The sequence below is a fragment of the Pelecanus crispus genome, chromosome 13, assembly GCF_030463565.1.
Source record: "Pelecanus crispus isolate bPelCri1 chromosome 13, bPelCri1.pri, whole genome shotgun sequence".
Lineage (NCBI taxonomy): Eukaryota > Metazoa > Chordata > Aves > Pelecaniformes > Pelecanidae > Pelecanus > Pelecanus crispus.
Window position 1 is genome coordinate 76378 of NC_134655.1, and position 12053 is coordinate 88430.

The following is a 12053-nucleotide window of genomic DNA, read 5'->3' on the forward strand; positions in this document are numbered from 1 at the left end:
GCCTTTTGTGAAGCCACGTCGGCTGCCTCTAGTCACCTCCCTGTCATCCATATGCCTTGACATAGCTTCCAGGAGGATCAGCTCTATGATCTTACTGGGCACAGAGGTGAGGCTGACTGGTTGGTTCCCAGGGTCCTCCTTTTTACCATTTTTAAAAATGGGCATGATGTTTCCCTTTTTCCAGTCACTGGGGACTTCACCTGACTGTCATGACTTTTCAAATATGATGATGATCGTATTTTTCAAGTATGACCTCTCAACACAGCTGGCTGTTTATTTGCAGTGTCACCAATTCTTTACAAACCTGACCTTACTTTTAAAAACACTCCTCTTAACAAGGTAACAGAAGCATAACCCAAGCCACTACCAGACATGCTGTGGCCATCTGTCCACCTGTCAGGAAGATTTCAATAAAAGCTGACTTTAATTTAGGCTGTTTGTGAGATAAGGTTTAAAGAGTTTTGGCATATAGCTCCTATTTAACTGGTCCATTCACAAGGACTCATCTTGTCCAGTGTCATGCATGTCCTACAGGCCTGACCAGGCTGGCCAGAATAGTCCATTTCACCCAAGACCCACTCACTGCCTGCTGCTTTCCCACAAGGCTTCCAGATGTGGCCAGGGGGACTCCCAAGCTTGTGCTTGCTGTCACGTGACATCCTTCCTATCAGCCCCTGCCTTCCTCAGCAGGCTTCAAGAGCTGGTGCTGGCAGAAGGGATGGACAGAAGTGCCATGGCAGGCTGAAGTCCCCTTCCTTCCCCTGCACTGTCTCCAAGGAGTTGCCATTCCAAAGCACTGACCACAAGCCACGAACTGAGAAGCCAGAGCACCAAGCCATTCCTTATTTTGAGTGCTGCATGGTGGAACAGGACAGAGGAGATGATCATCTGCTCCTCAAGCTTCTGTAATGAACCAGACCCTCAGCAACTCCTTGTCCCCCACACAATGGATTTCCAGAACAGTGGCTGTCCTCAGGACAACGCTCTGCTGAGTTGGCAGCAACATCCTCCTGACTTTGCGGAAGCCCCTTTCTCACAAAATGCTTTCAGCCCTACCAAGACAGTGGACCCTGCAATCTTTTCTCAATGCCCAGTGCAGATGTGAGCCCACTGCTTTGTACCAACAGGTGTTTGCCAGGCACTGCTGTCATGCCAACCTACTCTACCACCTCTGGTGATCTCTGTGTGAGATGCTGAAAAGCGGTCCCCTGTAAAGATCCAGCTGCCTTTAACTGATTTTTCAATCCTTTGCTCTTTGCTTCCTTTTTCGAAATCAGTGGATGTGAAAGTCTCAGTGGCACAAGGACTTGATATGTTTCCAACTTGGCCTAAGGAGTCTCACTTCTTGGTGTAATGCTGTTATAAGTGAGGTACTCTGGCACTTAAAAAATAATGGAATAGAAAGTCCTATTTTTCTCCTAAAAAGAGCTGGGACATCTTTCTCATTTCAAATTTGGGAACTGCACCAAGTTCTGAGGGTTTATAAAACTGCTGCTGGGTCCAGTTAATCCCAGACGAAGATGTGCTGCTTGTAGAGACGGAGCAGACTAAGGCCCTTCAGCTTGGAAAAGAGATGGTGGTGGAAGTGCAACATGGGTCCGGGAAATCACAGAAATCACCAGCATTGGGAAGGTGAATAGGAACTAGTTACTTGCTGTTTCTCATTTACAAGAACAAGATGGCACTCGGTGTAATTACCCAACACCAAGTTTTACACAAAAGAACGTAGTTTTCCACAGGCCAACCATGACACTCACTGCTGTGGACACCCAAAGTGTCCTTATCTTATTTAGATAAGCCTGGAAAGGAATAGAGGAATTAATGGAGGACAGGTTCCTTGGTGGATCTCTAATGTGCATCCAGCAACAATGTCTGGCTTTGGAAGCTCCGAAACCACCAAATCCAAGAAGCTGGGTAAAGATACCAGGAAAAGGATATATGAAACCAACTGCCATGCTTCTCTTAGAAATGCAGATTTACAGACACATTTACTGTACATTTACAGATATATCTACTGACCCTACCTTCCTGTAGGGAGCTACATACCCTCCTGGCTTTAGTAACCACCCTTGCGTTCAGTGACATTTTTATTAAACATCAAGAAGTTAATACAAGAAGAATGGGTTCTTCAGATAAAGGAGCAGTAAGCAGAAGCCCAGAGAAGACACAGGCCCATTGCTGACAAGGGCAGGAAAACCAATTACTAATAATGCTGACAAGACAGAGGTTGTCAATACCTTCTTTACCTCTGTCTTTACCGGCATAGCTGGACCGCAGATCACAGGAACGTGTACCTATGAATGCATGTGTCCATCCACCAGCAGGAATGGGTGGTCCGTGACCTCTTGCAAAGGTTCAGTCCACATAAATTATATTAAGAGAAGTGACTGACATTGTTGCAAGGCCACTGTCTATAATATTTGAAAAGTTGTGGAGATCAGGGGATATCCCTGATTACTGGAAGAGGGCAACTGTCTCACACCCATCTACAAGGAGGGCCCAAAAGAGGACCCAGGAAACTACAGGCACATTAGCCTTACTTCAGTCCCTGGGAAAGTCATGGAATGAGTCCTCCTAGAAACTATTACAAAACCAAATGAAGCAGGTGACTGGGAAAAGCCAGCATGAATTTACCAAGGGCAAATCACGCCAGGCTGATCTGGTCATCTTCTACAACAGAGTAACACCTTCTGTCGACATGAGGAGAGCAGTGGATGTTGTCTACCTGGATTTCAGCAAAGCGTGACACTGTTTCCCACAGCCTCCTCTTGGACAAACTGTCAAGATACAGATTGGGTGGGTGGTCTGCAAAGTAGGCAGGGAGGGAATTGGCTCACAGGCAGCACACAGAGGGTGGTGATCAATGTTTTTTTACTCAGGCTGGCAGCCAGTCACAAGTGGGGTCCCCCAGGGATTGATACTGGGCTCCACACTGTCGAACATCTTCATAAATGATCTGGATGATGGGATTGAAAGCAACCTCACCAAGTTTGCTGATGACACCAAATTGGGTGCTGAGGTGGACACAGAAGGGAGAGCCATCTTAGAGAGACCCGGACAAGCTGGAAGATTGGTCTAACAAGAACAGTATGAAGTTTAACAAAGACAAGGGCAAGGCCCTGCACCTGGGACAGAATAACAAAAGAGCCCAGTTCAACCTAAGATCTGTGTGGCTGGGGAACAGCCTTGCTGAAAGGGACTTGGGGGTGCTGGCAGACAGCAAGCTTCAGCTGATCCAGCAGTGCGCTGCTGCAGTAACAAAGGCAAATTGGATCCTGGGCAGTATCTGCAGGGGCATTACTAGCAGACATAAAGACGGGATCATCCCACTCAGTGCTTGTCAGCCACACCTGAAGTACTGTGTCCAGTTCTGGTCCCCACAAATCAAAACCAACATGGACAGACTGGAGAGGGTCCAAAGGAGAGACACGAAGATGATCAAAGGGCTGGAGAACCTGCCCTGTGAGGAATTTGGTCTCTTCTCCCTGGAGAAGAGAAGGCTCAGGGGGACCTCATCACAGTATTCCAGTACTTGAATGGCAGCTACAGAGAGGACAGAGGGTCTCTTTTCACAAGGAGCCACATGGAGACGACAAGGGGCCACAGGTATGAGTTGCACCAGGGGAGGTTTCACCTCGTTGTAAGAAAGAAATTTTTTACAGTGAGAACAATCAATCACGGGAACAACCTCCTCCCATTGCTAGAGGTTTTCAAGATGCGACTGGACAGGGTGCTAGATAACCTCACCTAGGCTCTCTTTGCCATGAAAGGTTGGACCAGATGATCTTAGAACAGCCCAGGTTGTAAGGGACTTCAATGATTCTAACAAGGACAAGGGCCCATGCTCCTCTGCCCAGCCAGAGGAAAGGCAATGGCAGCTTTTGCTAACAGGGACCCACACCTCTGAGCTGGTGGGCTACTAACACTGGGAATCCCAAGTGAAGCAGGAGACGGATATCATTGTACATGATGAGCAGTCAAGTGAATGTCATTCACCTTTCTAGTCAGCGAGAAAGACTCCAATGACCTTTCCTGAAGTCCTCTCTAAAAAGACCCGTAAGCCTGAAGCAGGAGTATTGGCTTGGAAAACTCACCTTTGATAGAGTTAAGAATTTCTCGAATTCTCTGTGGCTCATTGCGGTCTGGTCTGCAACTCGGTGTGATCTCCAGCACATAATCAGGACCATACTCTGTGAAGAACTGCAGGGAAGAGGAGAGGAGAGTCAGCAGAGAGGTCTCTGGCTGGCTGAAGCTGGAGGGAGGGCTCCCCATGAGTACCTGTTTGTAAAAAGGCAAAAACATTTTCTCTCTCTGAGGGGCACGTGTAGCTTAACTACATCAAAGAGGCGCTTTTGCAGCGTCTGTGCCCACCTGAAGTTTGCAACTGCTACCAATTCAAAGGCTTGGGAAGCAGAGCTCAGTGGTGCAGCCAAAGGCAGTATCATGTCTATCCCAATGCTTTATTTGGGAAAGCTGTTGACGCTCATTTTACACATGGTTACCTGCAAACCTGATTTTTTTTATGAACAAAATTCAAGTGCTGCCTATCAGATATCTTTCCTTTCGGCTCCCCGCCCCACCTTGCAGAGTGCTGCATTAACATGACTGTGAAACAGTCAGAAAAATCAGTGTGCTTCAAGGTTAATAATGTGTCTTTCCTAGCTGAGTGCTCCAATAGTGTGCAGCTGAGCCTGAATGAGAAAATGTCTGTAGCACGTGGGCTCTACACAATAACGCAGCATCACAAATTATTGCCAGCGGTTTTTTTCACAAGCACGCAGCGCTGAGCAAAGAAGCAGACACACCAGGGTTAAAAATTCAGCGATGAATTCGCGATCGGTCCTGTTGCTACCCCTGGAGAGCTTCACCCCATGGAGAGCTAGTCCAGACTTAAAGCTATTGTACCAAAGATAGGGAAATTCAGAGCATTATAGTCTTCCAAGTGATTAATGATGCACAGGGCTGGCGTTTTCTTTAAGGGTGAGATTGGAGGTGGCAGATCTGGCAACCCAAGACTGACATCTCTGCACTAGCAGGGGCAATGAGGACTTCTTCAAGCAGACCTCAATGCACCAGTACTGATGAGGAAAATGAAGTGGCTCCTGAATGCTGCAGGTTACAGTCCAGCATTTGAAAGCAAACCTGAAATCACGCTGGGTTTACCAGCCTGTGAATCGCAGCGTTAAAGGAGCTGCCCGCTCCGTAAGTACATCAGCTATTCACACAAAATGGGCAAGGCAGCTGGGTCAGGGCAGGCAACGTACTGCCTGCCCTGCTGCTTGCCAGACTTTTTTGTGGGCCAACACAATATTCCACTGAAAAGGGAGTAAAAGGCAGATTTTGACAGCTGCACTGGCTCATTTGTGCAGTGCTCGGTCACTCTAGACCCAGCCAGCTGACTTAAAAAATGGAAAACTCTTTCCTTTTTAGCGAGTCAGGTTTTTGATCTATGCTTTCAATGCTGTGAGAATGAGATCCCATCTGTCCCCCAAACCAACGTGAGGCAGCAGGAAGCTGCAGTACATTGTGGCTGCTCTTAGCTCATTAAAAAATTACCATGACTATTCAGATCAAAGACAGAGCTGGGGCCAGCCTCAATGGGAGCTCTACCCAGCTGTATTGTAGAGCATGGGAGCACATGCTTAGCTAATTAGCAGCTAGCCCTCTTTCTTCCAAGCTTCTCCGTGGTCAACCCAAGGACTGATGTATATTTTTCAAGCAGACTATTTTCACAGTTTTCTTAAGTAATCTCCTTTATAGCTCAACATTTTCCTTTCTTCACCTCTGCCTGGAGATCACTTTGAAAAGTCCCTGCTGAAACACTGACACAAGAGGAGAACACTGACATTTTTCCTGCTTAGAAAGACTGAAAATGGCTACAGCAGAAGCAGCCAACATGTTTTGGGAAGTCCTCACTGAGAGCTGGTGCCTCTAGTCTGGTTTGAGCTTGCTCTTGTACTGTGACGAGGAGACAGCTACTCCCAGAGCATACAGGCTCCACTAGCAAAGCCCACTGACTCCACAAACCAAGCAAGCTGGCTTATTTGCAGGAAAAAAGGCAATACACATCTTGACTGCAGCACCTGTGAAATAGCACGTGGAAAGTGCACACCTCTCAGCAACTGGTCTCAGCTGCACAACCTGCTGGTTACACAGGCAGTGGCACAGTGGACTTTGTACCATGGGTCTAGCACATCCAAGCTGGGAATCGAGGCACAGTTAATCCTGATGAAGGCATCATTTTACACTTCCTCATCCTCTGATTTCTGTGGCATCAGGTGAAACAGAGCACCAATACAGTTTCACGCAACTGTTTTTCAAAGTCTACGTTAAAGGGCAAAAATACCTGGACTTTTGCACTGATGTGCTTTATGGCAGTTGAGAAGCTTTTGGTATTAAATAACTAATATCCTGTAGAGCAGCAGAAGAGCTTGGGGCCAGCTGGGTTTTACACCATCCATCAGAAAGCAGGTCAGCAGGGCAAGCCTGGTAAACCTTGAACTGACTTATCCAAGAGCTCTGATGCAGGTGCTCTGAAGCAAACAGCCCCAGCCATTCAACACGTTCCTACCCCTCTGCTGTAGGTTCCTGCACAGGTGGCAGGAGAAAATACATGTCCAGTCACCCCAGGTCACGGACTGAGATACAAGGGCTGAGAAACAAACTGGCAGGGCACAGGGGCAGCAGTAGGAGCCCCTGCCCACTTCTGCTGCCTTGCACCGGCAGTAGGATGGCCAGGCAGGTAGGCAGGTAAGGACAGGGCCACCTCTCACTGCCGCAGCTAGAGGTTCTTCTTGTCTCCGAGGAAACACCAATAAAAGAAATTCTTTCAACCACTCATCAATTGACAAAAGCAACAAGCATCACCCGGGAATTGGCTGAGTTTTGACCCACCACAGGGACCCAGAGAGGCAAATCCACCAAAACAAACCAATAACATTGATTTTCTCTTTGAGGTGGGAAACTTAAGCCTTAATATTTCCAAAGACAGTACAAAAGAGCCATTGGTACAAGCAACTTGTATCCCCTCTCTTGCAGCCTGGAGGGGATTCAAGAGGTGGTTTTCAGTGCTTCAGAAAAGACTCATTCTGTTTCTTCGTCTCTCAGAACAAGGAGGATGTTACAAGCAGGCAAGCTCATGCTTCGGCAACAACAAAATGCCTGCACTAGTCACTCATCCATTTATTTCTAGCAGCGAAAAGTGTATCTTTTTATCCCTAAAAAAACCCTGTCATTTTCAGGGATGAAAAAAAAAACAGTGTTGAGAACCAAGACTCACAAGGAAAGTTAAAAATCCTCTCCTTAATCAGCCGATCATCTGGAAACTCACAACCGCTCCCTTTTAAAACCCAGGCATGCCAAAACCAAGAGAATCACAAGTGTCCGATGTGCAATCCTAAAACCCTGAGCAGGCCAAAAGGAGCTGAAGTTTAAACCTGAGGGGAGGCATACCTGGGACTACAAATGTCTTCCCTCCCATCAGTGGCGTGTCCTAGAGAAAGGAACAGTGACCAGTGTAGTAGGACGACTGCCGAGTGCTTTGGTGGTCTGAAAGAGGGTGGGAGTAATGGTTCAGGAGATGGGAATGTGGAATGACTGCAGGGAAAGAAGTGTTGGAGGAAGAAAAGGGTAGGCACAGAGGCCAGGAAAAAGGGTGAGAAATAGAGAAAGGAAAAGGCAAAGAGGAGAAGGAAAAAAAAAAAAAGGCTAGAACAATAATGTTCTTAAAGGGGAAGGAAATTTTCTACCAAATAATGCCAGATCTGACAAGTACTATGCCAACAGCAAAAAAATAGGCATCTTATAAAAGTCTAAATTCTGTCCCTGATTTTAGTACAAACAGCTCATCGGCAGGCACTGCTGCAGGGGGACCAGGACCCACTGCACCATCAGCACTGGATGTTCAAAGAAATTCTATGTTGGTCCTTCCAGACAGCCTAAGACTATTTAAACACCATTACACTGCTGCTTAGTCAAATGCTTTCTGGATCTCAAGACCACAGCCATCTTGTTTTCAAGCTTTTCTCTACAAACTCAGAACAAAAAAGAAACACCAAAAGACCTCCATGTTTCTAAATATTGACTTTCTTTCACAGTAACTTGATTCCAAGTCCTGGAGCTGTAAAGAACATCCCCAAACCCCTCAATGCTGGAAGAAAAACAAAGTGCTGAATATAACTGGGTAGAATTTGACCCATCATCACTGAAAAACCATGCCAAACCTGGCTGATGGAGAGAAATACATCGAGAGCAGCACAACCTAGCCGCTTCACAGCAAGGTGCTTCAGCAATGATCTGTCCCAGGTCACGCACTCTCATGAGTTTCCTTCAGGAGGCGAGCAGAGCCCTGGGGTTATACAGCAGGAAAGCAGTGCCTGGACTGCCTTCAAGCTGCTCACAGTCAGGATTTCTGCACTGATCTCAAAAAGCTGACTGGTCTGACAGCTCAGTTTCCAGGTTTCATATTAATCAGAATGGGAATTCCTATTTAAAGCAAAGAAAACATGAAATCAGGAAGTACCAACCTTTGTTTCTGTGCACAGGCACTGATAAGCTATTACACCATTAGTGGTTCTTTGCCAGAAGCAGCAGAAAAAAGAATGGGAATCTGACTAAAAGACATCAGTCCTATGTGCGCACAAATACATACGTGCACATACACGGAAAGCACATGCTGTTTCCCCTTCAGATTATCTCATAGCTGTGTAAATATTTCATATGCACCGGCCTCCAAACCAATTCTCCTCCTTCATGACTTTCCGCCCTGCCAAATCTGCTTCCACCAGTTTACCTTAAATATGCCAACCCATCCCAACAGCACAACACAGGCAGCCTGGAGCATCCCGTGGAAAGATTATAGAGGGTAAAATATACCAATGAGAACGACACTAAAAATATGCAAAACCAGTCAGCTGTAGCTTCTCTGGGAGTTTCTGCTAGGAAGCTCTGCAGGATTAATGCAAGATGAGGACATCTCATTCTTAATCACTGAGAAACAGGCTGCCCCACAAAATGGGGGGAACTTGCACTAGCAGCAAGGCGAGGAACTACGTTACCTTTGACTAGTTCCATCTAAGGGGGGGAAAAAAGCCTTCTCTAAACGCAGTGACTCATGGAGTGAGAGAAGGGAACAGAATTCCCATCAAACTGAAGGGCCACATATTGAATACATAGTAAGACACTCCTTCCCCTGAAAATCTGAGGTCTGTAAGGTTTAAACTAACTTCTCAAGTCAAAAATCCAGGGGTGAACATCACATGGGAATGTGCCTTGTCTAGGCTCTGGAATAAGGCAATAGCAAAGCACTGCCTGGCATCTGACTGCTCTCTGTCATGCTCTGATGTGAGATGAGCCTGCTAGAAAAGACAGAAAGTGTATTTTAAGTTCAGTAAATGGCAGAGCAAGATGGGCTATGGCTCCCAAGGATGGCGTACAAGTATTATTCCAAACCATGTCCTCCAAAACCTGTATTTGCCGTCAACCATCTTACCGTCTTCTGCTCTGACAACTGTGACCAGCAAAGACTGGTCTTCCAGACAGCTTTGCTGTAAAGCAGAGCTGTGAAGAGAAGCCAGAGCGCAAAAGGTCCTCAGTGACGTTGGATGTCAACTCCATGATGAGGTGGCTCATCCCTTCTACAGGCAGCTTGCAAAGAGCTGTTTGACTTTAACAGACTCGGGTCCCCTCGTAGAAAGTGCAGGAGTGCAAGCTGATTCCCAAAGCGCCAGTGGGCCAGCATGTGTATTCACATCTCTACCCGAGGCAGCTGGTAGAGACGCTGCACTGAACTGCACACCATGCCTGCATCCATCAGCGAACCTGCCTGATGGCTGGGAGCCTTTTCCCTTGGCAAACGTGGAGAATGGAAGCTTCATCTTAACTTCGTCCAACCCCTCCACAAGGCAACAGCCCGTCTCGTGGATGCAGAGTGGGATAAAGCTCGGTTTTGTTTATACAAGGCTTTCCTGGCTCACTCTGTGGCTTTTTAAACAGAGCCAAGTCTTGATGTACCCCTCTCCAAGCTTCAGAGGAAGCCAGAGGACATGAAGCCATCCCCACATCCAAGCTGAAACACAGCTGGGCAGGAGGAGGGCCCCAGATACACTGCACATCACACAGACACCCTCGAGGGAAGGCAGAGGACACCTGCGTCCTGGCCACTGCATTGTTTGATAGAGTTTGCCTTCTCCACATAGCCACCCACCAAACACCCAGACAAGCACTCCCACGGCATCTCAGAGTTAAGAGCCCCAAACCTCCATCATTCTCACCTGGACATTAAGTGTGTGGGGCCATGTGCTGCCACGCTCATATGCAGCTCTTCATCGTGAAGGGGCTGGCAAGTGGTGGCACAAGAAGCCAGTTTTTTATGCCCTTAAACAGCACAGAGGTCTCGGGAAGCCAGACCTGAGATGTTTCTCCCCATCAGGATCTGCATCAGCGCACTCTCACTGTGCTCTCCACAGTGACCTCTCCCCAGACATCAAGCACCAGCATTTCTTGTAGTTGACTTATTACAGAGGCATCTCCATCTGCTAAGGACCTATGTGCATGTGCCATTGGACATGGATATTTCCGATTGTGCTGCGTCCCAAACGCAGGGTTCAGTAGCAGGCTTCCAGGAGAGACTGGTACCTGTATGTACCTTGCAGCTTTCATCAGAAATCAGACTTGTTTCAGTGCTCCTGAGAAGCAGGAGGTTCCCAGCCCTGGAGAAACACTCTTTCCTGGAGGAGAAGCACAACACAATCCAGTACAAGCTGTCCCATGCTGGCCTTAAGACAGGGCTTGCACATCCACTCAAGGGTGAGAGGCTAATAGATCTCAAACTCCTGCTCTCGTGCATGCCAAAGCCTGTGCTATCCCTCACCAGAAGACAGAGCAACATGCTGAACCCTGGAGCCACAAGAAGCCCCAATGTGGGGGGTACGCAGGTACCTGGCAGGGACTCTCCCATGAGTTTTGTCAACCAGCTGGGATTCCCGTGTCACGGGGAATAGATTCACCAGGCACGGGTTAATACACACAAAGGCTGGGACATAACAGAGGTGGAGATTGGAGTTGCTAAGAGAAGAGTTGGGAAGAAGACACACACTGGCCCTCACATGCTCAGGCTGCACATGCCCTCTGCAAATGAGCAAGTAACAGCATTTTCCCAGCTGGCCCCAGGCTCTAACTGTCACATCCAACACAAAGACCAGCCTTTTCACAGCTTCACTGGTTCATCAGCCTCAGCTATTCATTTCCCACTGATGAGGAAACAGATCCAGCTGGCAATGTTTCCAGTTGACTGTTCTTCCCCCATGAGTGACAAGACCTTGGAGGACCATGGACACAAGGAAGAGTTATTGGTTGAGTAAAGCAGCCACCAGGCTGCAGCCTCAGTGGAAAGCCCACAAGAGCAGGATCAGGCAGTTTGGTCTGTGTGGAGAGGAGCAAGCCTGGGGACAGCATCCAAATTAGAAGGCAACGTTAGCTGCAGCGAAGACAAGCCTACAACTGCTCGGGATCTGCTGTGGCTTCTGATCTCATGGAAAACAGGACAAACAATAAGAAGGATGTCAGCTTCACTGCAGATCGCCTGCAGCTGTCCGACTGCAGCAAGGTTCCAGCCTCCTGCCCATGGCATTGTTGCCGTGTTAAAAGGAACTTGCATTTACCCAAGTACCCAAATCTAGACTGGATCAAGAGGGGATTTTGTAGCCAAGCTTCAACAGAGCTTTCCACTCTTGGAAAACAATTTTTCTCCTCTCCAAGCCAGGGTGGTCTTCAGAAACCATGTCAAAGGAGGTTTTTATTGCTACTGTAATCTTATTACAGAGCCATTCTGTCAGACACCCTCAGCCAAACCTGGGACCAAGTAACCAGAAATTGTTGCGTTTGTCTCTACCTCAGAGATGGCATAACAGCAACCCCAAACCCAACTTTCTTCTCTTCTAAGAGACATTCAGGCACTGACCCAAACCACTGTCAAGCAACCAAGTGCAAATCAGCTGGAGAAATCACTCCCAGGTTTGCTGCATATCTGTACAGCTTCCCATTTTATTTTAAAG

The 12053-nt window shown here is 47.5% G+C and overlaps 1 protein-coding gene across 5 annotated transcripts in view; it reads right to left on the reverse strand.

Annotated features, from left to right (window-relative positions):
* The window catches only part of HDAC8 (histone deacetylase 8), a 39882-nt gene that overhangs the window by 3630 nt on the left and 24199 nt on the right, over positions 1–12053 (reverse strand). For 4 of the 5 annotated variants that reach the window (XM_075720502.1, XM_075720503.1, XM_075720501.1 and 1 more), the window contains one exon: positions 4095–4200. In XM_075720502.1, the coding sequence (XP_075576617.1) occupies positions 4095–4200 (106 nt within the window). Of the gene's footprint in view, positions 1–3934; positions 4028–4094; positions 4201–12053 lie in introns of those variants that run through there. The other variant, XM_075720500.1, reaches the window with a different exon arrangement.